This window comes from Talpa europaea (assembly GCF_964194135.1).
Source record: "Talpa europaea genome assembly, chromosome: 12".
Lineage (NCBI taxonomy): Eukaryota > Metazoa > Chordata > Mammalia > Eulipotyphla > Talpidae > Talpa > Talpa europaea.
In genome coordinates this window covers 96,699,082-96,724,803 of record NC_140079.1, presented here as the reverse complement: position 1 = coordinate 96,724,803, position 25,722 = coordinate 96,699,082, and the positions used below count along the sequence as shown (strand labels likewise).

At 52.6% G+C, this 25,722-nt stretch overlaps 1 protein-coding gene across 2 annotated transcripts in view; it reads left to right on the top strand.

Annotated features, from left to right (window-relative positions):
- The window catches only part of CLEC16A (C-type lectin domain containing 16A), a gene marked incomplete at its 5' end in the record, with an annotated part of 180,168 nt that overhangs the window by 124,416 nt on the left and 30,030 nt on the right, over window positions 1-25,722 (top strand). For both annotated transcript variants that reach the window (XM_084249156.1, XM_084249155.1), the window contains 3 exons: window positions 8,312-8,463; window positions 10,553-10,757; window positions 12,357-12,524. In XM_084249156.1, coding sequence (XP_084105282.1) covers window positions 8,312-8,463; window positions 10,553-10,757; window positions 12,357-12,524 — 525 coding nt within the window. The remainder of the gene's footprint in view (window positions 1-8,311; window positions 8,464-10,552; window positions 10,758-12,356; window positions 12,525-25,722) is intronic.

Here is a 25,722-nt window from a genome sequence, read left to right as displayed (position 1 = left end):
GGGCACTAGAACCCCTGGAACTAGAGCCCCAGGATCCTGTCAGTTCGTTCGGGATGGTGTAACAATCACACGCTGGTCCTTTGCTCTGGTTCCAAGTCTCATTCTCAGATGTGTCCTCGGGAATCAGTGGACCGGGGGCCGTGTCATGTGGACAGAGCTCCTGGCCTAGGCAGAGTCATAAAAGGTGGGCCCCTTAGGCAAAAACTACTCTCCCAGTGCATAGCTTTAGAGAACCAAGTCCCCGGATGGCAGTGAATCCCCATTGGGCGCCCCAACTCCAGGGACAGTCAGCTCGCCTTGCAGGGGCCCACAGGCCCCACCCGCCTCTCTCGCTAATCCCTGGCACGCCTGTCCATGCTGGAACAGAAACCCAGTCTGCTCTTGGAGGTGCGGGGTGGGGGGACAGGACCACACGTTTTTTCTTCTCTCAAAGGCAACCCCAGTCTCCTTTGGGCTGAGACGACTCACTGGGGGCTGGTACCCTGGAATCTGAGAGTGAGTCTGCCTTTCTCAAGAAGCCGTGTACCTGGCCCTCCATCCTGCCTGACCTCGGAGTAACAATGCGTGCTTGAAAGACTTGGCGTGTTTCCAGTTGCTAATCTGACCACCAGCTGTGCTGGTGTTCCAAGAACTGGCCCTAAAGCCCAGGGCATTCGATTTCAAAGCTGGAACTCAGCTGACCTGGAAGGCCTGCCTAAGGATGAGCCTCAATTCTAAATGTACCTGGAGCCACCAACATGCCACCAACATCAAGGATTAATGACGACATTGGCATCCGGATTTTATTATGAACCATCATTTAAATACAGCGAAAGTCAGTCAGCCCCATTTATTGCCTGGGAGCTGCGGAAGAAGGGTTCACCCCAGAACTAGACAGGCAGCTGGTCTAAAAACGGGAACCCCAGAAGACATGAGCATCCCTCCTCCCTGTAGACAACACCTGCCACTGCCCGGGCCCCCTCCCCGGGGAGATGGGTCAGAACCTGCCTCCTTGGGGCTCAAGTCTAGACAGACCTGGGCAAGGAAGGAGGGAGGGAGGAGGCAGAAGGAAAGGAGGAGCAAGTGGGATTTTGGAGAGTGGGAGGCACTGGGGCTAGTAGGGGCTGCACTGGGGCGAGGGGAAGGGATGGGTGAGAGACCAGAGGAGCTTGGCCTACCCATGACCCTGTAGGAGTCCTGGCAAACAGCCCAAACCCAGGGTTCACTTTCTTCCTTGCTTAGGCCAGAGTCCATTCAAGGTCTGACTCTACTGCAGGCAGAAGGGTTCAGACTAGAGAGCCCTGGCTCCCAAAGTGGGGAGTGCTTCCAAGCACCCCACCAAGACCCCCACAGCTGGATTCCTGGTGCATGCCAGTTGTGGGCTGGGCACACCTCAGGCCTCTCTCAGCTCCCCTCCGCAGGATCAGGTCTTGGTTTCCTACGTGAGGAACCGAGACTCAAAGGGAAGTGGCACAGTTTTTGGCGGCATTGCTGGGGTTCTGGGCCCGGAGCTCCACGGCCTCTCGCCCAAGCTGCCATCCAGCCCAGGTTGCCCGGGTCCTGCACTTCATAGCAAGGCGGCTTTTTCATCTCCTTCTTTTCTCTTCTAAAGAAACATCTTCGTCTTTCTCCTCTCCGCCAGCATCTTAAACCTGCTAAACGCCACAGGCCCTTTGCAACTTCTAAATCGCTAGCCCTGCGTTGTGTCTGCAGGCCAGGATGTGGGGCGCAGCCCCCAGTGGTGCTGTAGGAGCCTGGATGCACGCTCATTACGCTAAGTCACCACACATCACTGTTGGCAATTCTCTGTTGCTGAGTAAAAAACTGCCTTAAAATTTAGCACCTTAAGACAACTACAGCCTCATTTTGCTCACAGATGTACGATTTGCTGAGGGCTCTGTAGAAATAGTTCATCTCTGTTCCACAGGGCATCAGCTGTGGCAGCTCAGCTGGACGAGAGCCTTGCAGGCCCAGGGCTTGGCTTTCCCTCTGGGTGTCCCCAGGGCTGCTTGGGCTTCCCCACAGTATGGTGGGGGGCGGGGAGGAGGTTCCGAGAGCACTGTGCAACCTTGACTCAGCCATCCTATAGGATCACCGCCACTCTGTTGGCTGGGCAATCTCTCAGGCCCGCCCAGGCTCAAGGAGAAAGGACATAGACCCTACCCCTTGATGGGAAGCCGGTCGGGGGCCGCACAGAGGAGCATGTAGCAGGGAGGTGTTCTGTGGCCATTTTTGGAGAGAGTCCACAGAAAATCCATTTCAGTGCCCTCTGCGCCTGTCACAAGGAGCAGGTGTCAGGTTGGTACTAGGCTGTCTCAGAACTTGTCTAACTCTTGGATCTCCCTTTTGATCAAAAGAATAGGCTTTAATTGAATAAAAATTACGGGAGCTTGTATGCCTCACCTATTCTGTGTCTTTGCCTTGATTATCCTTTGCTTTGACTGTTCTGTGCCTCTCAGTGTGCAGAAACAGGGAACGTTGACAAGGAACCTCCCGGGGCAAAAGTCCTGGTGTGAGAATCCTTACATGCTGAAAAGAGCATGTGCAGAAACAGCAACAGGTGTTAAGGCTAGAGTGGGGTAAACACCAAGACTTTCCTTGGCTTTCTCTGTGTTTCTCCACCTCGGCTGGTGCAGATGGTTACGCCTCCCACACACACTTGTGCGTTCCCCGTTTGCCTGCTTGCTTCTTTGATCTTTTTATTTCCTGTCTGATTCTAAATAAAAACGAGACTGCCCTTGGTGCAGTCCCTCTCGGCTTCTCGTTGTTCTGGACGGGGACTCTGAGTAACCCATTTTCATCCCGCCGCCACACGTCATAATGAGACAAAAAAAATATCTTTTTAATTTGCTTTTCCGGCCACCTTATTTTTTTGTTATAATTTTTCGGGTTGTCCACTCGTGGTGATGATAGGAAATTTCTTTTGTAATGAAATGTATTTTAATAAGACATGCTTTCAAGAGACAAAATGAGCAGCAGCGCTCCTTCCCTGCTGCAGATTTACTCTGACATGCTCCTTTTCCTTCATCTGTTGCAGCAAAGGTTGAGTGTCCGTCAGCCAGGGAGCTGGTAGTCGTTCTGAGTTGTCCCTCCAGTGGGCAGCTGTGAAGTAACATGGGGAGGGTCCCTGCTGATGTGTCACCAACATGTGAGGTTCAGTGACGAGAGCACAAAGCAGTGGCTGTGCATGTGCTTGGAGAGGGTGGGGAGGAGGCCGATCTTGGTAAAATAATTCAGATCTTTTTAAGTGGGAACTTATGAATGAATGTGCTATCTCTTGGAAGAGACTGATGAACCTAACATTTTCCAATAAAATAAAATGGCAATGGGCCTCCCCGGTGGCGCAGCGGTTGAGCGCCGGGTTGCGAAGCTGCCCAAAGCCTTTGCTGCACCGGTTCGCGATCCCCGGCTGCTCCCCGGCCACCGGAGGAGGGTCCTGCATGGCGCCCAGACCTCTCCTGCCGCCCGCTGCTCCCCTCAGCAGTGTCCTTCGGTCCTTCTGCCTGCTCTGCTCCCCGCTCTGGCTCTGGTGAATTCTCTCACCCTCCCGTGCTTCTGACTGTACCCAGTGCTTGTATGTATAAATGAATGAATGAATGAATGAATGAATGAATAAACAAACAAACAAACAAAATGGCAAATTTTCTCCCCTTCCAAATGAGCGCGACAGAAGGCAATGAGGTAATATTTAGGAGTGGGGGGGACATGCCCCATCTCCCTGGAGCAGTGTTCCACGGGTAGGCACAGCTGTGGTCCTGGGGTGCATTGTCATCCCACTGCTCTGCCCTGAGCAAGGGGGGAGGGGAGCTCAACCCAGTTGGAAGCTTAGTCTGCAGGGGGTTTTATGGTCCCCCTCTCCCCCCCTGCTCAGCTCTGCCCCTGGGGCAGCCCCTGCTGACTCCTGTGCTATTAGAGGCGGAGCCAGGCCTCCTCCGGCTGCTTCTCTCATTCAGTCCCTGACACCCGTGTGTTTGTGAATTGGCCAACTGGAACATGCACACACGGGAACCAAGAGCTGCTGGCAGAGCTCCCGGCTCCAGCCATTGAGTGTCCCAAGGACAGTCACCATCTTCCAGATCAGGCAGAGCCCGCCGGAGGCAGCTTGGCCTGGTGCCGCTCCCCCCGCCCTGCTTGTGTCCTGTGCCCTTTATGTGTGCGTGTGGAAAGGTCACTCTTCTTTGTAGTTAATTCACATACACAATCGAGGGACCATGCTCCCTTTGGAATGCCCGAACATTGCGTATCAACTAGGAGGACTCTGACCCCATCCATACCCTGCACCCCCTCCTCCCCACCAAGATGGGAATCAGGTGCACCTGCCAGAAATTTTCTCCAAGTGATTTTACATCCGCTTGCTCTTGAGCACGTGGAAAACAGTGTCGTGTGACGAGGTTTCGTGGCGAGTCATGTGATGTTGCCTGTGTCCGAGCTGCAGCTTCTGCTCCGCTCACACCACGTCCCTGACGTCCCCACACCAAGCTGCCGGGCTGCAGCCATCCTGGCGCTTGCCACGTGGTCACGCACCGCATGAATGGAGCCGTTATCGACTTTCCCTTGTTTCTGGACATTTGGGTCGTTACACACCCAAGTCCTGCTGCCAACATCCTTGTTCCTGTCTCTTGGCCCACACATGTGTTTTCCTTGGGAATCTGCCAGTTGCCAGGTCATACGACGTGAAGCTTTCAGTTTTAAGAAATAATGCTCATTTGTGCTTCGTCCTTCTCCCACAGCAGTTTTGAGAATACAGGTCTTCCCGGGTCCTTCCAGGACCCCACACCAGCCGCCATGTTGCTGTTTGCCACTCCGTTGGGAGGGGTTGGTATCTGGTCTTTGTTCCCTGACAGGGCTAATGTTCTCTGATTTTTGCATGTACGTGGTCTCCCTCTCCAGCGATGCCCTTCACAGTCACTGCTTTATTCAGTCATTGCCTCTTAGAGCTGTTCTGCAAATACATGCCCTCCTCTGTTTGCTTACAAAGTCATTTTTAGACTTCAACTAAATTGTGATGTGATGTCATCAGTATAGCAATCTCCCATTTATTTGTATGTCTAGGTACTTCTTTTTTTTTTTAAGATTTATTTATTTATTTGTTTGTTTGTTTGTTTGTTTGTTCATTCAAGCACTGGGTACAGTCAGAAGCGCGGGAGGGTAAGAGAATTCACCAGAGCGGGGAGCAGAGCAGGCAGAAGGACCGAAGGACACTGCTGAGGGGAGCAGCGGGCGGCAGGAGAGGTCTGCGCGCCATGCGGGACCCTCCTCCGCTGGCTGGGGAGCAGCCGGGGATGGAACCGGCGCTGCAGAGGCCACGGGCAGCTTCGCAACCCAGCGCTCAACCACTGCGTCACCAGGGAGACCCTAGGTTCTTATTTCTTTTTAAAGAAGTCCTTCCCTGCCCCCGAGGTCATACGGATAATCTCCTAGATTGTCTTCTGATAATTTTCTGTGCAGGCTTGAGTAGAGTCCTAGGCTCCACGTCTTTTGAAGTGAAGGTGGTGAGGAAGGACCCCGGAGATTCAGATGGGCAACACCCATGTACAGATGACCTGTCCCCTCCACTGGCCTCCTCTGGCACACACCACCTCCACATGCCAGGTGGGGAGGCCATGGAGGCCTCCACACTCTGAAAGAGCCTCCCTGTGTCCCCGCATTCCACCCTGGGGCCCGGTCCCCAGCATGGCTCCTGGTGTCTATAGGCAAAACCCACCCCTGCCTGCGTGGAGGCAGACGGAGGGCTTAGACGTGGGCAGAACCTTCAGCACCTCTCTCCTAGGCCTTGCTCTGTGCAAGGCACCCTGGCCGTCCAAAGGTGAGCAAACAGCCCGCGGACTGGCCGTTTGTGGAGTGTGGGGGGCAGCCGGGCGCCAGGGTGGTGAAGGAGTTCCCTAAAATGACACCCCAGAGGCCTACACTTGAGTCACTAGCCAGCATTCCCTTGATCTCCAGGAAGGATGCCGCCCACTCCCTTTCTCCTTAACTGCCCCACAGCTTCTGGAAATCCAGGCCTCCCTGCCCCTCCGAGCAGCCTGTCTCCCAGGTGACGGCCGCCTTTTAGTTTTTCTTATGAAATCTCACTCTTCTGACAGGGCTTTGATGTCTCAGTTGCATTCTGAAAGTTGTTCCGCTTTGGGGTTTTGTCCTTCCTTTTTTTGTTCTTTGTGGTGGAGGTGGTAGGTCTTTTCCCCCCTGAAGACCTTGAGGCTGCTGGGCTTTATGAGGGGGTTACCTGCCAACAAGCCCCATTGGCAGCAACACCCAGGGCTGTGCCTCCTTTCCCAGGTCAAACCCTCAGACGTGAAGGTGTGAACAAGAGAAAGTCGTCACCCTGTTTAGATAGGGGAAGGAAAAGAAGAGGAAAAGCTTCCTTTATTGGTCCAGTTTTGTTTTGTTTTCTATTTTTACCAAGTCCGAGATCCCCATTGAGGACAGTGTTTTAAGTTTCAAGTGAAGAAAATAACCTCCCTACCACAGAATGTTTCTAAGAATGGACGTGACAACTTCCATTTCTGGTCACATGGAAGACTAGGTGTCTTCCAGGGTGGAACTAAAAAATATTTTTTGGAAATCTTTTTGAGTTCTTGGCTGGTCTGTTGGGAAAGGGAGCAAGATTCTGGCCTGAGATAATAAGGAAGTTCATCCCAGAGAGTGGTCCTTCTCTGCTGGGGTTTGCCGTGGGTTTCTCGGCCGTGGCAGCTCAGTGGTCAGATGCTGAGGAGAGGAAACACAAAGCCTGTAAAAGCCGGGAGGGTGGACGGAAGCCTTCCTGTGAAGCCAGAATTCCAAACAGATTAAGCTATCAGAGGGTTCAACGGAGGCATGTGGGGGAAGGTGGTGCCTGAGAGGTTGGGGAGAAATTTACCGTCATCCTTAGATCCTGAGATCTAAATGAAAGTCGTTGAGGAACACCTTAGCCTGAGTTTGTTCTCATGTGTGTTTGGGGCCAGAGTTTACACCGTGTGTGTTATACCCCCACCACCACTCATAAATTGAAGCCAAATACTCGGTTACAGTGCTGCCAGTGGAACTTAGCAGGGTGATAGAAGTGTTTTATAGCTGTGATGTAGTTATGTTCAAAGCAAATTTACTAAAACTCAAACTGTACCTTTAAAATGCTGCATTTTATGATCTATAAATTAAACCACAGTAAAGATGTTAAAAAAAAAAACCCCACCTACCATTCTCACTATTTATTGGGATTTTTTTTTTTAATCTATCAGAAGCATAGTAGTAAAGTTTTTATCCTGTCTTTCATTTACAGTTTTAATGTTTTTCCCAATGTCATTGCAATTGTTTGTAAATCATATTTTTAAGTTGGGATTTTTTAATATATTTCAAAAGTACAAATTGAAAAATTTCTCTTAACGCGATTTCTAGCAATTCAGTGGACAAAAAGGCAATATAATAGCCATTGATGCTCTCACACACACACACACACACACACACACACACACACACGCTTCTCACTTCCCTCCTCTTAGGTAACCAACAGTTCACAATTTGGTTCAACATAATTTTTAAATGGGCATATAATTTTCCATGCAATGAGGAGGGGAATCTTACTCAAACTGTTCCTATATTTGGAGGCATTTAGGTTGTTCCTGGTCAGGCTCTTTCTTTTCAAATAATTACAGCAGAAGATTCCAACAGAGGGAGTTCCGAGCAGACAGTCTTTGTAATGTTTCCGTGTTATTCTGGTGATTTTGATACCATCGAGGACAGGCTCTAAATTAGACATCAGATTTCAAGTCAGAGGCGTGACCAGCATACACTGAGGCCACACTAAATGCTTTACCCATCTGTTCTCATTTAACTCACCACACACCCCAAGCTAAGACATTACCCCCATAGTACAGATGACAATGCTATGTATCTCGCCCTGAGTCAATGCTGTCTAGTGCAGAGCTGGGTTCTGAGGCCCCACTGGGGGCTGGGTGACTGCATCTCTGAGCAGGGGGCTTATGTCTTCCTGTTTCACCTAAATTGGGTGACCACCATGTCAGCCGTAAGCCACCCTTGCTCTGCCAGGCAGCAGGGAAATGTTAATGGGATTTTCCATTTGTTGGTTATTTTTTTAGCTACCATATGAGTGCCTGACGCTTTAGCCTTCTCACTCTGAGAGGGATGGGCATTCTCCCCATTTTTCAGATAAAAAACATGAAGCCTAGAGAGGGGTTAAAAAAAAAGTGCCCAGCATAACTGAGAGGGACCCAGACCCAGGTGTGTGGGACTCACCCTGGGCTCTGGCCACTGGGCTCTGCTGCCCGATAGCAGGTGGGCCCAAGTCTCCAGCCGCTGCACGGCAGGGCTTTGCCTCACTCTCGTCTCCCTCTTCCAGACAACAGCGACCTGATCGCCTGCACAGTCATCACCAAGGATGGCGGCATGGTCCAGCGCTTCCTGGCTGTCGATATTTACCAGATGAGTTTGGTGGAGCCCGACGTGTCCAGGCTTGGCTGGGGAGTGGTCAAGTTCGCAGGCCTTCTGCAGGTACGATGCCCCAGAACTCCGGAAGCCCTTCTCAGCCCTTGTCTGTGCAAACGCCCACACCCAAGGGTCATTTTACAGCGAATTTCTGAAGACGCTAGGACAACACAAGCAGATTCTCGTTGACAAAAGTTAAACTGTCACAGAGATAAGGGCCCAGTTCTCTTTGACCAAAACCCTCAATTCTGTAAACTTTCTCCTCCATTTATCAATATGAGCTCTCCAGGTCTGGCACTCTGCCAAATTATAAATATAACCACATGAGCCGCTTTGAAAAACCATATGTATACATTTGACTGGAGGTATGTGTCTGTATTTTTGTAGGGTCACACTGAGTGGATGCTTACCTTGGCTTTTTTCGCCCAGTGTATGTCTCAGAGCTGACGGAGTTCGTGTGTGCAGACTGCCTGATATTCTTTTAGCTGCTGCCTGACTCCAGCTAGCCACGGTCAGCCAGGGCCCTGGGGCTCTTTCCAGCTTTTTACCTTTACAAACAGGCTGCTAGGAACAGAATCCTTCTTACTTTCCTTGTGCACTTGGGCCTGGTAGGATTTCTCTACCCAGATACCAAGAAGTCTGAGTCCACCCGCTTTCTGTGGGCTCACAGACATTGCCAAATTCCTCTAAAGTGATTGCTGGCATTGGCCGTTCATGGGAGTTCCCTCTTCCTCACCCCTCTCCAGCAGAGATGGGCGCTGAATTGCCAAACACTGAGCTGGGTTCATAAGGCTTGTCTACATGTGGGTGACTAATGCCCCCACGTTGATTGAATGAGGCCTAGAAACAGAGGGGTTGAAAACAGCCCTCCTGCTCACACCCCTGACAATACCCCACAGACACTTCCCGGCCTGCTCCCAGGCAGTCTGTTCCTGCTGGCTGGCCAGGCCTCGCTCAGCTGACCCACAGCCACCCCCACCCCATATATTTGAGGAGGCCATGTCCATCTCCTGTTTTCCAAGATCTTTCCATTAAAAAATGTCTTTTACCGAGGGGGATGTGAGAAGCAACGCTATGAAAAATTTTTCATTTAGGAAGACGTCCATGTAAGAGGTTGTCCATTAGGTGACTTTTAGTGCTTCTTGTTTATCTAGGTTTATGATCAATTTCCTTTAGAATTTAGTGTCAGGAAAGTGTTTTTCTCCCTCAAAAGATTAATACGTGTCCTCCATCAGACAATGAAAGCCACATGAGCTTGTTTTTTTGGTTGTCTTCCAGCAGCTGCTATTTCTCAGGCCATTACTACATGCCAAATTGTCTGTTGTAAATGCGTAATATCTCAGTGAGTCCCCGCTGCAACATTTTGACACAGGTATTATTTCCAAAGAGCCTGTGCCCCATCTAATGCCTGGGAACACGAGTCGGTAGTCAACATTTTTTCACTTCTGCTAGCATTTCTCATTTTTTGTGTCTGTCTCCTGTTTCGTGCATTAATCTTAAAGCACCCCCAACCTTAGTGGGAAGCAGGTTCTTTGTATAGAATCCAGTCTGAGGTTTGGGATTGGGTTCATCCTTATTACACTTGAAAATCAGGTTGTGATTTTCTTCCCCCACCTTTTAAGCTTAACTTTCTTCAACTCTCTGCCCAGTGGTCCCTCCCTGTCCCTGCTTTGGGGTTAGCTTTCTTCTTCAGGGACCAGAAACTCTTTGGAGACAGACAGATGGGTACCAGTGATGACCCTTCATAGGAGAAACAAGGAAAAAATTGGTTAGTAGATGAGGAAATGTATCTAAGGTCACTCCAGATGGCCAGAGCAATTTGGGGTCATTATTTCTGGCTTCTCAGAAGAATCATTGACCCCCAGCCCTCTGAGAGGCCAGTGTGCCATTATCCACTGGCCGACTCAAGGCCTCCTAGGGATGGGTACCAGCACCGCAACCAGTGTCATCTTCCCCATCTGCTCCCACTCACTTGGGTCTGGTCTCTGCCCAGTCTCAACTCTCTTAGACTCAGGAAGCCATGTCTCCTTCAGACCGAAAGCACCGTTGGCTTTGGAGGATCTCTTTCTAGACAAGACAAGGACCCCACAGCTTCTGAGTAGCTCCCTCTTCCTCAAGCTAATGGACACCCTTTCTTTGTCCTCTTCCCGCGCAGGACATGCTGGTGACCAGCGTGGAGGATGACAGCCGTGCCCTGAATATCACCATCCACAAGCCTGCGTCCAGCCCCCACTCCAAGCCCTTCCCCATCCTCCAAGCCACCTTCATCTTCTCCGACCACATCCGCTGCATCATCGCCAAGCAGCGCCTGGTCAAGGGCCGCATCCAGGCAAGGCGCATGAAGATGCAGAGGATCGCTGGTGAGTGGCTGCCGCCCAGCAGTGCTTCCTCTGAGCCCATGAGGGGACGGAAGCAGCCATGGGGCCATCAGTGTGGTTCTCATGCTGACCTTGAGAGCCACCGACACTCCTCCAGAAGCAGATTCATGGGGTTCAGCATTAATGGGTTGTAGTGAGAAGAGTGGGGCTTCTGCTCAGAATTCCCTGCTTCCTAAGGGTTTGATTCTAGAGAGTTTCTAGGACTCATGAAAGAGCAGGAAAACCAGGCTGCAGTGTGAGAGCAGGTGGCAACAGGACAGTTCTCACTCCCACAGGTGGGCATTGCCCAGCTCGCCTCCACCAGGTACTGCCACATCCCTCTACCACCTCTGAGCCTTGAAACACCTCGTGAGATCAGTAAGGCCTGTTCTGCCCATTTTACACAAGAGTAAACTGAGGCCCAGTGACTGGCCCAGAGTCAAGCAGACCACTCCTTGGCCGGACTTGCGGTCAGGCTGCTCTTCCCAGCTCTCCCGAGAGGCGGCCCTGCTTGGGGAGGGGCCGGGACCACCCTGGACTCGGGAGTGCGTCTCCAATTCACAGGAATCATGGTGGATTTCTGAGGAAGCCGGCCCGGCCCAGTGTCAGGTCGGCTGCAGCCTCCTTGGAAGTGGAGGCTTTCCAATGGGGGCGCCCCTCCCCGCGGCAGGCCACACGGCCTTCCTCTGGGGAGGAGCTGTCTCTCGGTTAGGACAATGGTGTCTTTCTCCAGACTCCAGTACAAGCCCCTCTGGTCATTCTGGTGTGGCTGCTGGGAGGATTTGCAGCCCTCCGGGGGTGAAGAAGAATTTTCTCCAGGGATAACCTAAAAATAAACACTCGGAGGGCTGGGTTTCAGCCCACTGCAGGCTGGGTTATCTGCTGTGCGGGCGGCATCTCACACGTTCGCATCTTATTTCCCACTTAGCTGAAACTTGGCCTGCAGAACCATTGCAGAAGCATTTTGTAATGTGCAAAGTGACTTAAATCATTCAGTCCTTTCTTTGAAGATTTATTTTCAGCTTTTTTTTTTTTTTTTAATGTAAAGCAATTTCTCACAGCTGGCATGAAGGCTAAATATTTCATTTGGAAATTGAGAATTAGGCTGTCAAGTGGCTGTTAGAACTAACGCCTTGGGTGTTTCTTAAATTGATTTAAAAACCCCCCTCCAAATTGCTTTATCATGAGATTTGTTTAGAGAAGGGAGGACGGCAGCTGTGACATAAACACCCACAAATGTGCACGTACTCCTGGCACGTCCTCTCACGTGCCCTTCCCGGGCACATGTTTGTATGCATGTAAACGTGCAGGGCAGAGCTGGCTCCATCTTGGAGCCTGGCAAGGGTCTTTGTGTGTGGAAGCTGAGGGCCCGAGGTGGAGACTGGCCCTGCACCCATTTCTGAGGCCCTCACCAGACACGGGTGGTGTTTCCGACCTCAGGCAGGACCGTGCTGTCACGCGAGTGTCCCCAGCATGAGTGGCCAGCTGCCTGTACACCACCTCCCAAGCCACGTGCCAGACGGGGCCACAGCCTCTCTGGCTACAGCTGCCTGCCCAAGGTCCACCCCCCTGAGCATGCACCACCATGTTGTTTGATTGCAGCCCTCCTGGACCTCCCGATCCAGCCAACTCCCGAGGTCCTGGGCTTTGGCTTCGGCTCATCCTCTTCCACCCAGCACCTGCCTTTCCGCTTCTACGACCAGTGCCGCCGGGGCAACAGTGACCCCACGGTGCAGCGCTCTGTGTTCGCGTCGGTAGACAAGGTGCCAGGTAAGCGGCCCCTCCTGCACGGCTCACGTCCCTTCCTGGGCACGGGGTGCCAGGGCTCTCTACTGAGCCATGTGCGCTTCCCTCCCCCGAGACATCCTTCCACTGGAAGCACTGTTTCCTAGAATTTATCAAAGTAAAGCAGAAGATTAAACACAAACCCTGGAAAGATATCTTTGTGTTCGCTGCCTGGGTTTGGTTTTCCAGACATTTATTGGGGATGTAGAAGAACTTCTGAGAACTTAGACTATGAAGTTTCTTGGAAATACTTAAATTATTAGTAAGGAGGTTGTGGAAGAGTAATTTCCTTCTCCCTGTAAAATGACTAGAAAGAGAGCACTACGTGGTTCCTGTCACATCTCCTGAAGAAGTGAGACCAGGAGAAGCCTCCCCTGCCCACACAGGCCCACAGTGTCTCCTCCCATAAACTTCTCTTCCCACTTTCACCAAAGGTCATCTCAGACTCCCCACCTCCCCCCGCCTCCAAAAAAAAAGAAATTTGAAGAGAAAATCTGAAAGTTCTCCAGGTGGGCAGGCAGGGGGGGTAGGAAGACTCTTCTCTCCCCTAGTCTCAGGGATCTGCCTTAAGTAAACCCACACACGCCCCCATCCCTCAAAAGAGAATCTTCCTCTGAATTACAAAACTGAAGACAACTGGAGCCTGCAACTTAGCCTCTCCATGCTGTGGGATGTTTGCAGTAACAATAAGAACAAAACACCCCCATTAGAACCTGCCCAACATCAGGCTCCCACCCCCACCCCCAGCCCCCAACTAAGTCATTTTCACTCTTTGATTTTTCACTTTAGAAATATGCACCATAAGCATATGATTTTTAAACAGGGCAAGGTAAAATGAGAAATGAGTGTGCTTTGTCCAGAAGTGGCCACTGTTCAGTTTCTTGCAGGCCCTTCCAGGGCTTAGTGTGTGTTACGCTGCTTGCACACTGGCGTTACACCGTCTACATGGGTCTGCTCCTCGCCTTTTTTCACGCAGTGATAAATCGGCCTTACATGCTAGTGCTGTTAAGTCCACCCCGTGGTTGTGTTATAGAAATAAATTCTAGCCTTTTACCCAGGCAGAGGGAGAACAAGTGGTACTTCAGGAATGGTGAGGTCAGGAGGAGCTTTATTACTCATGCGTGAGGTCCCAGGCCTGGGTAGTCCCACAAGGTCTGAGCACTGGTTTAAAGACCAGGGGTTCCTTTTATACACAGCTGTGTCCATGTCTGTTACATGGATAGCATCGCTTTTCAGCAGACACAACCATTTGCAGCAAAGTCCCCAGACAAGGGGGCAAGGCAAGGGGGGAAAGATGCAGGCATCCCGGGCTGGCCTTGGAGAAAGAGACCAGCTGGTTGGCTGCCCGGCCTTGTAGATAAGAGCGCTGAGGCCCTGGCCAGGAATCTTGAAAGGGAAGGAGCCGTAAGTCAGCAAACTTGTTGATTATGCCTGCACTGGATGTTCATGGCACCTGGGCTGGAAGTTCTGCTGGACTCTTTATTATATTCATTTGCTCAATAATAGATTTTCGCTTCAGTTGTTCATTGCAGTATTGTATTTTATCCTGATGGACCAAAAATATCTCTCACAACATTTTGCAAGAAGGTACATTTGAGTCATTTTCGGTGACTGCTCTGCTGTATCACAGTGAACACCTCGGGGTATCTTGTGTAACTGCTGCTCTCACCTGTCTGCGCACTGCCGGGGCCTTGGGGAAAGTTTCACCTTCATGGAGGTCTTCCCGCCCAGCACTGTCTTAAAACCAGTCTCAGGCTGCAAGACTGTGGCCCAGCCTGTCTTCTCCTATGAGATATGAGATGGTTCCACCCGCTCCGTTTCTGGAGGCGTCTTTGTTAAGCCTCCTCCAGGCTGCGTCACGGCAAGTTCTCTAGAGATGTTGACCAAGTGCAGATAGATGCTAAAAGGGAGTCTAGGTTAACGAGATGCAGATCTCTTACCACGTGAGAAATCGCTTCTTTAGGCTCGCCGGGGCTTCTTACACTCAGGATTGAATGGGTTCAGGAGAAAAGCCCTGGCCTTCTTTCCGCTCCAGCCCCTTTTGGAAGAAGTTGGGTGTTAATAAATAAGCAGAGCCAAATGTCACATTCTTGAGCATCTGCATAATCATCTTTCTGTTTGCAGAAGGCTTTCTAATGACTTATTCCTTATTTCTCCTAGCCTGCCTGGGCTCCAGGGAAGGGGTGAGGTCACCCAAGGCTGGGGTGTGGGGGGAGGAGGGGGTGTGTCCCTTTCTGAGTGTGTCCCTTTCGGCCTGCCTGACTCAGGACCGGAGCTGCCAGAGTTCTTAGTGGCTGATCCAGGGACGGGGCATGTGAGGTTGGGGTGGTTGAGACTGTGGCAAGTGAGAGGGAGCTGCTGATGGTGGCCAGTCTCTCCCCAGCAGTCCCCGGAAGCGCTACTTCAGTGTTTTGGGGTTGGGAGGCCAGTCTCGCAGATGTGCCCCAGGGGAAGCTGCTCTGGACCCTTGGGGAGAGACTTCCTTGCCTTCCTGCCTTGACCTGGGCCGGAAATGCGTGTGACCTAAAGACCAAGTTGAAGTCACGGAGCCTCAGCAAGAGAAGAGGAGCAGCTCTCCCCCCCCCCCCTTACCATCTGCTGTCTCAGTACTCAGCCCCCCGCCACTCAGCATTTGGGAATCCTCCTTCAATTTCTTTTTTCCGCTCCCACACCTGCTGACCTGCTCTGCCTCCACCTTCTTTTCCCCTCTGGACCACCAGCATCTTCCCTGAGATCACAGCAGCAGCATCCTCAGTATTCTCTGGCTTCCATTCAGCCAGGGGGATCTTGCTAGAACATAAATCAGATCATGTGTCCTATCAGATCGTCAGTCCGACAGCAGCCCTCCAGCAGCTTCCCATTGCCCTGAGAACAAAACCCAGACCTCTCACTCTGCTCTTGTGTGGCCCCCGTGGGGTTGGCTGGCTCCTCTCACACCACCCCTTTCACACCACCTTCCCCAGCTGCACCCCACCCCACCCTGCCCTGCTTCTCACTCAGCGCTTCTCAAGGTTTTGGTCTCAGGCCTCCTTAGGCGCTTTAAAAAAAAAAAAAAAAGTAAGGAACCCAAAGACGTTTGATGTTTCTGGTGTAGAAATTAAACTGAGAAATGCTTCAAATACTTACTTATTTAAAAATAATAATAAACCCACCACCACATAGAAACCTAAATAGCACAGCTTTTTATGAACAGTAACTGCCCCCAAAAATTGGCTAATATTTTTGTATATCTTTTTAATAGACAGCTGGGATCTCACGCCTTCTGCTGTCAATAGTGTGATCGTGTTTGTTGCCTCTGGAAAACTCTTCTGTTTACTGAAAGTACAAGGAAAATGCCCCCTGGCATTCCCCTGACCTTACTTTGAGAACCACCACTGGAAGTCACTGAGTTCTCCTGACTCAGGGCCTTTGCATTGGCTGTTCTTCCCGAAATCTTAGTTGTGACTGTCTCCTCTTACTTGCCCAAACCTCAGTCTACATGCCACCTCCTTAGAGAGGCTTTTCCTTCACCCTCCAGCTAAGGTTACCCCTCCCCCCAATACTTTCGCCTGGTTTATTTTCTCAAGGCACCATGGTCCGTACGTCCCACCACCAACCCCCCACCCTCCACCTGCCCGCCCCCGTGAGCTGTGTACCCGGCCACCATCTTGCTTCCCCTGGGGACCTGGTCTGTGCTGCCCATTGCAGCACCAGTGCCAGCTCTGTGCTGTGTCTCCTACTTGCTGGATGAAGACTGAACCGACACTGGTTCTCAGCAAGGCCCAGGAACATGGCCCACCTAAGGCCTCCTCCCTCCCTCAGGCAAGGAAATTTCCTCTCGGGCCCTGGATGTTGGTGGTTTAATCTGTGGCACTAACAAGGGAGCACAAGGGAGCTGAGACCCAAGACTATCATCAGCAGCATTCCCTACTTAATTTCTGTCCCCAGTAAGTGAGAGATGCATCAGTGATAGGTTTGGGTTGGTGGTACATCAGCTGAACTTCACTGCCCTCCGCTTACTCAGAGCTTTGCAAAAGCCCAAGGGGAGGGGGGGGGCGGGGATCTCGCAATGGCCTGGGGATTTCCCAGGCAGCAGCGTCCTCAGCTGCCACTGGGCCATGAGCTCAGCTGCGTGATCTTCCCACCTCTGGTGAGGTCCGGCTCTGTGTCCCCTGCCGCATGGGCTGTGCTGCTGCCAACCCCCAGGCGTAGGATCCGGGCTCCTGCCTGGGGAGCCCATCGCGAGGGAGCAGCAGCCCTGGCTGCGGCGTCGCCTGCGGGAGAAGCCGGTGGTGCTACCCCACGCTCTCCCGGTTCAGCTGCAGGCCCAGGTGATTGTCATATGGCCGATGGTCTCCCCTTTGAAGCTATAAATGATTCAATTTGATGAAAATAAACCTTTCATTTCCTCATAAGAGATATTAAAGTAGAATATAAATCAGAGCTAATATGTGACTCGCCACTTTGGTGTGTTTCTCCTCTTCCATTTGGCTTGGAAAGAAATCACAAATTCTGTTTATTGGCCGGTTTTATATTTATGGCCCTCGCCCCCACAGAGCATTTGGCTCCCCGAGGGCAGAGGCTTGGGTGCCACCTGGCCGGGAGGGGCAGGGTGGGCAATGACCCCTGTGTCGGGGCTGCAGTGTAGCCCTGCCTAGGGCCCAGCTGGAGCTGCGGCCTCGTGGTTACTGCCCTCCCTGACCCTCCCACCAGTCAGATGGCTGCTGGTTGCCAGAGTCCGCGTGGGGAGCAGGGTATCCAAAACTAGCCCGCGGGCACTTTCCATAAACATCAGGGCAACCAGAAGACCCTAGAGCAGAAGCTGTTCCCCAGAAGTAGCCCTGGGCATTGGGCGCAGCAGCTCCTGGCTTCCTGGGGGTGGGGTGCAAGATGGAGGGGAGACTGGGACAGTGCAGTCCCTCTTTGATGGGATCTTCATGACATGACCAGAAAAAGAGACCCCTCCCACCTTGCTGATCAGCTGCCACGCCCAGCTACCATTTAGTTCCAGGGACAGGGACTGAGTGCCTCTTTCACTGCGCCCCCACTCAAGCCCCTCTTTATGTCCCACCCTCTTTCCCCTGTTGGCGCCTGTCTCTTCTCTTCTCGGCCCTCTTTGCCGGGGGCCCAACCCCGTATTTCAGCTGCAGGCACTCATATCCATTCAGGACCTCCGACCCAGCGCTGTGTTCTGATTGGAGCCCTTGGCAAGGGTGCTGCTCAGATATACCTCTGGGCCCCTGGGCTGGGGGTGACCCAGCCCAGTCCCTCTCTCTGCCACAGCTCTCTTTTTGAATGGAGGCAAAAGTCACATAAGACCAGCCTCTGAAAGTGGATGACTCTGTGGCAGTTACTTCATTCTCAGGCTTGGGCCACCGTCCCCTCTCCTGCCTCCAGAACATTCTCATTGCCCCCAAATACAACCCCAACCCAAGAAGGAGTCGCTTCTCCTCCTCTTCCCTCCCAGCTCTGGCAACCACTCATCTGTTTTCTGTCTCTAGGGACTTATATATTCTGGGCAATTCACAGAAACTGTGCAGTAGGTGGCCTCACGCAGCGTTGATTCTGGGCGCCATCCAGATTGCCGCGTGGATCACCCCTTTTCATAGCTGAATAGCAACCATGTGTGCGGAGACCATGCTTAGCCCATCCGTTCTTTCGTCGATGGTCTTGTGCGTTGTTTGCACCTTTCAGCGAGTGTGAACAGTGCTGCCATCAACGTGCGTGTGCAGCTTCTGTTGCACCCCTGTGTCCAGTCCCATGGGTGTCCACCTAGGCGCGGCGTCACTGGCTCACACGCTAATCACCTTGGAGGAGCTGTTTACCCTGTTCTTCCCTTTAGTGGAGTTGCACCACTTGCCTCTTGTCTGGGCCCTGCCCAGCGCCGGCGGGGGGGGGGGGGTCCCCTCTCTCCCCTCGACTGCAGACAGAGCAAGCGGGAACCTGATGACTCTCGGAGGCTGGCTGAGTGGGGCAGGCTGGGCACGTGAGTTGTTCACAGTCTCCTTTCCCCCGCCGACTGTAAGCTCCTACAGCAGGGCCTGACGGCCTTGCTCACACCAGGGTCGGGCGCCTGCGTGGCTGGTGGCGGCCTAGGGCTCCAGCTGTGAGCTGGACTTTACCGCGTAGGGGCCAAGCTCTGCTCTCCTCTCTTGTCCAGCTGCTGTGTCTTGGGCGGGGCCCGGCTGTCCCCGGGCAGGCCTCACTCCTGAGCATGGGAGCGCTGTGCTTTCCGCAGCCGTTATCTTTATCAAAGGCAGACAGACCTGCCCTATCAGTCACTGAGTGACCCGGAACACTTCACAGTTCTGGGGAAAGGCAGTTCCAGAGCCAGCCTGTGGCAGCTGGGTGACTGAGGAAGAACGCAGAGATTACAGTGCGCTGGGAGCCAGCTCAGCTGACCATGAAGCCTGGAACAGATGCCCGAAAACAAAGGGGGGAAAGAATCGATGTTTAATTCATAGATCTCAGTCTGACTTCTCCCCCGGGAGCCGCGTGCGAGGTGCTAATGTCATCCCACGTCAGTTCTTCCCAGAAACAAAGATTTTAAGCCTGTTATTTTTCTTATTTCCGGTCATAAAACTGGAGCCAGTGTTCTCTTCCCAGCTCCCCGAGACCCAAAAGTGCCCTCTCTGGAGTCGCACCGGCAGGCGTCTCCTAGTTCGGCTCCCTGGTCAGCAGGGCCCCTGAGTGAGTCGGTTAGGGAAAGCCCATTCAGACCCCTGGGGCCTTTTTGTCTTTAAAGCAAACTGTGTTGAGCTGCTCAGCTCTTTCTGGAGTGTTCTTACGTGAGCCTTCAGCCACCTGCCTTCCCCTTTTCCTTTTCTGCACATGAGAAAGTATCCTGCCCCAGATCATACCCGACACCCCAGCGCCATCAAAGCTTTGAACTCAGGTCTGCAGGGTCAGCCCCTAGCCCCACACCAGGCCTCTTCATTCCTGACTCAATTTTGCCACATCTGAAGTGAATTCTCCTTTTCTGACTTGGGACAGAAAGGCCTACCCACAGCACCTGAGGCTAATCCTTTTGCTATAGGGCAAAACCACATTGCTGGCTCCGCTCCTAAGCGTGTTTTGGCTAGAAAAGTCATCTATTTTTGGAAGTGTGGGCAATAGTCTGACCAGAAGAATTAACTGTTCCTGGGTACTTCCCTCCAGAAGACTGGTAGGTGGTATCCCTTGCCCTGCTACCCTGCTCTTCAGAAACAGGCTGAGGCCAAGGTCACAGATCTAGGGCCAAGATCCCAGGCTGAGGCCAAGGTCAAGGGCTGGGACGACCCCATCCTCTGCTGCCCACCTCAGATTCCATTTGCTGCAAGGCTGGCCTCTGCCGTGGCTGAGCAGTTTCACATGACAGTTCTTCCGCCTGTCTCTGCGTGTCAGAGGTTGGCAGGACTGACCCTCATTAGAAGGGGCATCAGGGTGGCCCAGGGGACAGAGCCCACCCTGTGCCCGTCTGCTGTAAGCACACATCCCAAACTTGCAGAGCCAACAGCACTGTCTCTTGCCCCCACCCAGCAGGGCCCATCCTGGGCACATTTTTTCCCGGTCTGTCAGGACCAGAAAGCAGAAACAAGCCTTCAGAATTCTGCCTGAGCAGAAGCAGTAGGATTTGAGCTCCTTCGCAGCCTTCTGGTAACTGTCTCTGAGCTCAAACTTTCAGTGGTTGGGACGGGGTTGGGAGACCAGATCTGCTGGAAAGTCAGCTGTGAACTAAGCACCAGGGCTCCCTGCTCACCAGGCTTCTTCTCAGAGCCTCCAGCACAGCAGCAAAGAGGGTCTTCTCACTAGGAAACCTGAGCCCGGGAGGGAAGCCTGTCCCAAATCTGCCCGCTAGTCTCCCTCACCTGAATTGTGCCCCAGAAAGACCCTTTCCCAATAAACACACAGCCCTTGTTGTCTGAGGAGCCCTCCTCTTGCGAAATATGGCATGCAGCTCTGCCCCGAACCAGCCTTTCCTGGGGGGTGGAGAAAGGGAGGAGAGAGCAGTTCCAAAGAATTAAGTATTGCTTCACTTTTCGGGGTCATTACCCACCTCAGGGCGCTGAACCAGCTATGTATCCTCTGACAGGAGCCTCTGGTGACAACTGTGCGTCAGAGAGCAGGGATATCTCCCCATGGCATGTGGAGAAGAGCGCTGAGATCCCATGCAGGGGCGTGTGGAAAGACACCAAGTCCCAGCTTTACCCACCCTTGACCTTGGTGGTGCCTGTAATGTCCTGTAGGCTCGGCCAGGCCGTGGGGGCTGCCTCCTGGCAGCACAGACGGAGGGCACGTGCCAGAGCGAGTGGCACAATCTGTCTGGCGACGCAGCTCTTGCTGGTTCGCCTCTCCCAGCCTCTCAGGATCCGCCAAGCACATTTATTGCAGAACAATTGGAAAAAATGGAAAAGCAGCTCCCCAAAATAGAATACAGTAAACCACACAGCCCTCAAGTAAGAGGGCTCACAACTAAGTCCCAGAATCCTTTTCCCATCTCTTCTTTCTGTTCCTCCATTGTGGGGTTTCCTTTCTCAGCAGCTGTGTTTGTCTGAGGAGAGTCAGCAGAACGCAGTGCCAAGCGCAGGCCCTGGTTGAAGTCCCGGCCCCGCCAGTACCCGTTCATGACCTTGGGCCCGGGGGACAGGACCCTGGGGTTCACTTCCCAGGCCTGATGCTGTGAAAAAGCGGGAGGGGGAGGCTTGCGCTACTGAGCTATGAGCGTGAAGTGGTTGTGATGGTAAATGGGGTAGTATATGTATTTTACCACAATTCAAAAGAGCAGAAAGAGGGGTGAAAACATCGCCTCCCTCATTAAGCGCTTGTGAACGTGAAATGTGTTGTCCGGAAGAGCCGAGGACTCTGCCGGCGTCTGCATGGCACGCCCTGAAGGCCACCCACCCTCAGTGTTAGTCGTTGCTAGTGCTGACCCTTGAGACCCCAAATAATAGGTTTTCTCTCTGCACATTAAGCCAGCGTGCACAAGGCTGCTAGCCCCTTCCTCTGTGAGGAACAGACCCCACAGTAGTGCAGACTTGCTCATTTCAGAAAGGCTTTAATCCAATATTGATTAAACACAGGAGCAGAATTCCCCTGCAGGAGGGCCAGGGGGTTCTGGTGGTGTGAGTTGCCTGCGGTCCCACAGCTCCTAGAGCAGAGCCGGGCCCAGAAAACAGAACTCTGCCCCCTGCAGCCCAGCGCACACGTCAGTCGCTGAGCCTGCCGGTCTCTACCCGCCTCCCCACCGCAGACCAGGCGCACCGAAAGCAGCAGAGAACCAGACTACATTCTGGAGCCACAAGTCTCTGCAGCTCAAGGAAAAGTCCATAAAATTATCTGAAGAGACTTTTTCCATGGATGTTTATTTTTTGCTGCTGATGCCGAATCAGCTGTGCATTCTCGTTGGCAGATAACACCAGGATGGGAGTCTCGTTTATGGAATAACACTCAGATACTAAGAAAATTTGAGTTGGAAAAAGACCGTCTTAATTGAATTTTTGCCTTTAAATTGCTCTGATTAGCTCAGGGAACCCCAGGGTCCTGTCCCCCGGCCCCCCAGAACAGGGTTTGAGAACCACTTTACTACTTCCCAAAAATCAGTCCTAGGCCTGCCTTGGGATCCCAGAGAAGGAGATGCCGAGGAAGGGGCTTTGCTGAGTGTGCAAGGAGGAGAGTGGTTAATTCATGAGGACCCACTCAGAGTGAGGAGGAGCAAAGCAGAAGGCGGGAATGAGACCCCATAGTGCTGAGGGCTCATGGGGGCATGGGTCACTTGGGGCCCTATTGGGGCCCTACTTCCGTAATGCCTTAGACAGGGAGAGATGGAATGGGGGGGTGGGCAGGTGAGGGAAGAACTGGCATTTTTAAAGGAACTTCCAAATTTCCAAGGAAGTTATAAGACAGGTACACTAATGGGGGGGGGCGCATTCTGCAGGTGTTTACTGAGGCCTCCTGCTGCGCACACAGAGAGGACTGGCCAGGAGTCAGCTGGGAGCCAGGTCAGGCAGGGCCAGGAGGCTGTGCTTTGTTGTGGCTTTCTGGGTGTGCTGACTTCACAGCACGCACAAGGGGAACAGGTGACACTTGGTGGCATCGCGCTGGGGTAGGCGTGTGATACGGCAGTCTGGAAAACTAGGTTGGGTGAGATGAGAAGGACTGGGAGGCTCATGAGACTCACCATTCATTCTTGCTTCACAGCCCTCCATCATGTGGGCAAACCTCTGCTTGCTTAACTAATCCTCTGTTGACGGATGTTTAAGTTGTAGCCAGTTTTTTTGGGCCTTAATAGTGAGCTCTCTCATACACCCTTGCACAAGGTTTTCCCTCAGGTAAGTAACCATGGAGTGAATCCAGAGGTACTAGGCCATGGAACTAAGAGGATTTGGAGACCAATGTATGTGGGTGGAAGGGGTGGGAACCCACACGGCCAGTTTAAGGCAACTTATCAGGGAGCCTCCGTTTCTCTCCAAACGTTCTCTGTGCATGTAGCTGACAAGGGCATTTTGATGATGCCAACTTTGGACCCAGCAAATTCCTCCTTTACTTATGAATATTGCCCTGCCCAGAAGCTGGCATGATGAAAAAGGCTCCCAGGGGCCCACAGGGGTCTCCAAGGGCTGCTGACCCACCCTGACCTGGCTTGCCAGCCCCAACATTGTCAGGTCTTGGAGCCACGGCGGGCTCTTTACCCACCCCCCCCCCCGACCCGGGCGGCATCCCCACTGCGGTTACAGCTTTCCACAGCCCTTTTCTCCCTGCAGTCAGCACCCCACGACTCAAGTACAGCTTCCCTTGTTTGCGGCTGTCTAGCCCTGACATTTGTTTGAATACGCTTTTCTCCAAGACACACAGTATTATTTTTTCAACATCTCAAATTCCCAAAGGGCTGAAAGTCAATATTAACTCAGCGTGACGGCAATGGTTGTTTTGCTGCATCTCTTCACACTTAAGCCTGTTCTTTAGGCCTCAAAGAAATCACCAAAACACACTCCAAAGGCATAAAATCAGAGCTGGTGACTTGTGTGACTCAGTCTCCACGGCTGCCTGTTGTGAGTTCAAGTCCTTGAAAGCCACCTTCTCACCACAAGATTTCAGGAGTAGATGCTTCCACTGAAATGCTAAGTGCTGCTTGTGATTTGCCGTGACTCCTCCCAGGACGTTTAGGAGTTAGATTCAGGTGGTCTGCCTCTAACGCCACAGACTTTCTGAACGACCCAGAATAAGTCTCATTGATTGCATGCCAACTATGAGCTAGGCACTAGGCTAGTTGCTTTACATAAAATGAGGAGATAAATGTGTAAAAATTATCATGAAATGCACCCCACTATTGCAGCTCAAGCTGGCAAGACTCAAAAAGCAGAGCCGCCAAAAAAAAAAAAAAAAGAAAGGAAGGAAAAAAAAAGCAGAGCCACCTGCCCAGGCCGCCCCCCCCCCCCCCCCGCCCCGAGAGCTGACAGGAACAGAGCTTGGTTTCAGACTCCTGCTCCTTCTAGTGCTTTTTACCTGCTTCCTGAGAAAAAGGTTATCTCTGCTTGGTGTTCTTTCCTTTCCTGCTAAGTTGACTTGAAGGTTCTGAGAGCTTCTGAGGTAAAGCTGCCCTTTGTTGTGGCTTCTGGGCGTGTTGCCGTCACAGGCCGACGGTTGGGCCCCAGGTGCTAGGCCCATACACACGCTCCAGCCTTTAGACCAGGCAAGTCCTCACAAATCCCCACCATGGTGGGTGGATGGAAACAGGCTCCACCAAAGCCTCCCCATCCCCCCTTAAATAATCTGGAGGATATTCTGAAAGAGTTGACATTTACAAAATTTTGGTGTTTTAGAAAAATAATTTTGAGGGGCCAAATTTCTAGCCAGACACCCAAGGGGAATGGCCACCAGCTCAGAGCAGTGGTCTGGCATGCCGACGTGGTGCCCAGGCCTGGAGTGGGGGGACGGGGGGGTGTGTGCTGGCTGCTCATCGTTGTCCCTTTTCTGACCTCTGCCTTCCACCCTCAGATGCAGAAACCACCCTATACCAACTCCTGTCCCCTCTAGGTCAGGAGGGGCCTTCAGATTAGCCAAGATACCAGTAAAAAGCTGTTTAAAAGGGACAGTGTGTGGCATCCATTGTCCTGAGGAGTTTAGGGTCATGTGTCCTGGAGTTAAACCAGGAGTTCAAAACGACACCACCCATTGTGCGATGTCAGCAGTTCTAGCAGGCCCTTGTGCCTCAGTTTCCTCTTTTGTAAAATGGGGCTGATACCATTAGCCTCCCAGGGACAGAAGCTTACCCCGTGTTGCGACAGTCACTGCCCTTGAGGAAGACAGAACTGGGCCCCAGAGGCCAGAGCCACCTCCAGGGGTGATAGGCCAGGGCTACTGTCTCAGGCCTGTGCTCAGCTGCTCAGCTCCTCCAGGCTGCTCACAGGACAGTCCCTGTCCTCACCGGTGCTTTCAGGCTCTGTCATAAGAGCCACCAAGGCAGGTGTGCCTTGGCCGCGGGGGCTAGTGTTCTAGCCCATATGGGGGGGGACAGATGTGGCCATGTGGTGACTGCTGTGCCAGAGATCATGGACAGACATCTCTGGGGGTCCTGAATGGCTGAAGCTTGGGGAGTTGAAGTGAGGGGGAAGGGGGTTGGGAAATTAGGTTGCCAAGGTAGGAGGGAGCAGGCCTGGGGGCTGGTTTCATTCTGTGCACTCTGAGTGTTGGCGGGGGCATGCTGCATTGGAGGCAGTAGTGTGGACCATCGGGTGGGGTGTGCATTGGAGGCAGTAGCGTGAGCCATCAGGTCAGTGACAGGTTTGGGTACAGCTTGCCTGGTTGTGACAGGTCTGCTCCTAAGGGTGGCACTGTCCCCCCACATCGTGTAGCAGTTAAGGATTGACAAAGCATTGCCCTTTCATGATCTCATCGCGAGGGAGTAAACTGGGGAAACCAAGGCTTGAGGGACAAGGTGACTGACTAGGTCGTACTTCCAAGGAGCAGTGTTGTGCTTTACACTCTGGTCCCCCGGCCATCATGGAACTGAAGTGCCTGAATGGCTGGGGCACCCCTGAAGAGGAGCATTTCCTGAGGCTCAGCATTGGGCCATAGGTCTCCACAGGTATCCACCTGGGGAGGAAGGCCACAAAACAGAGGTCCTGCAGACCAGAGAGGCTTAACTTCCCTCAGGTCACACAGTATATGTGGTATTGCTGAACCCACTCCTCAGCCCTCTGGCTCCACAGTCTGCTCAGTGTAGTGT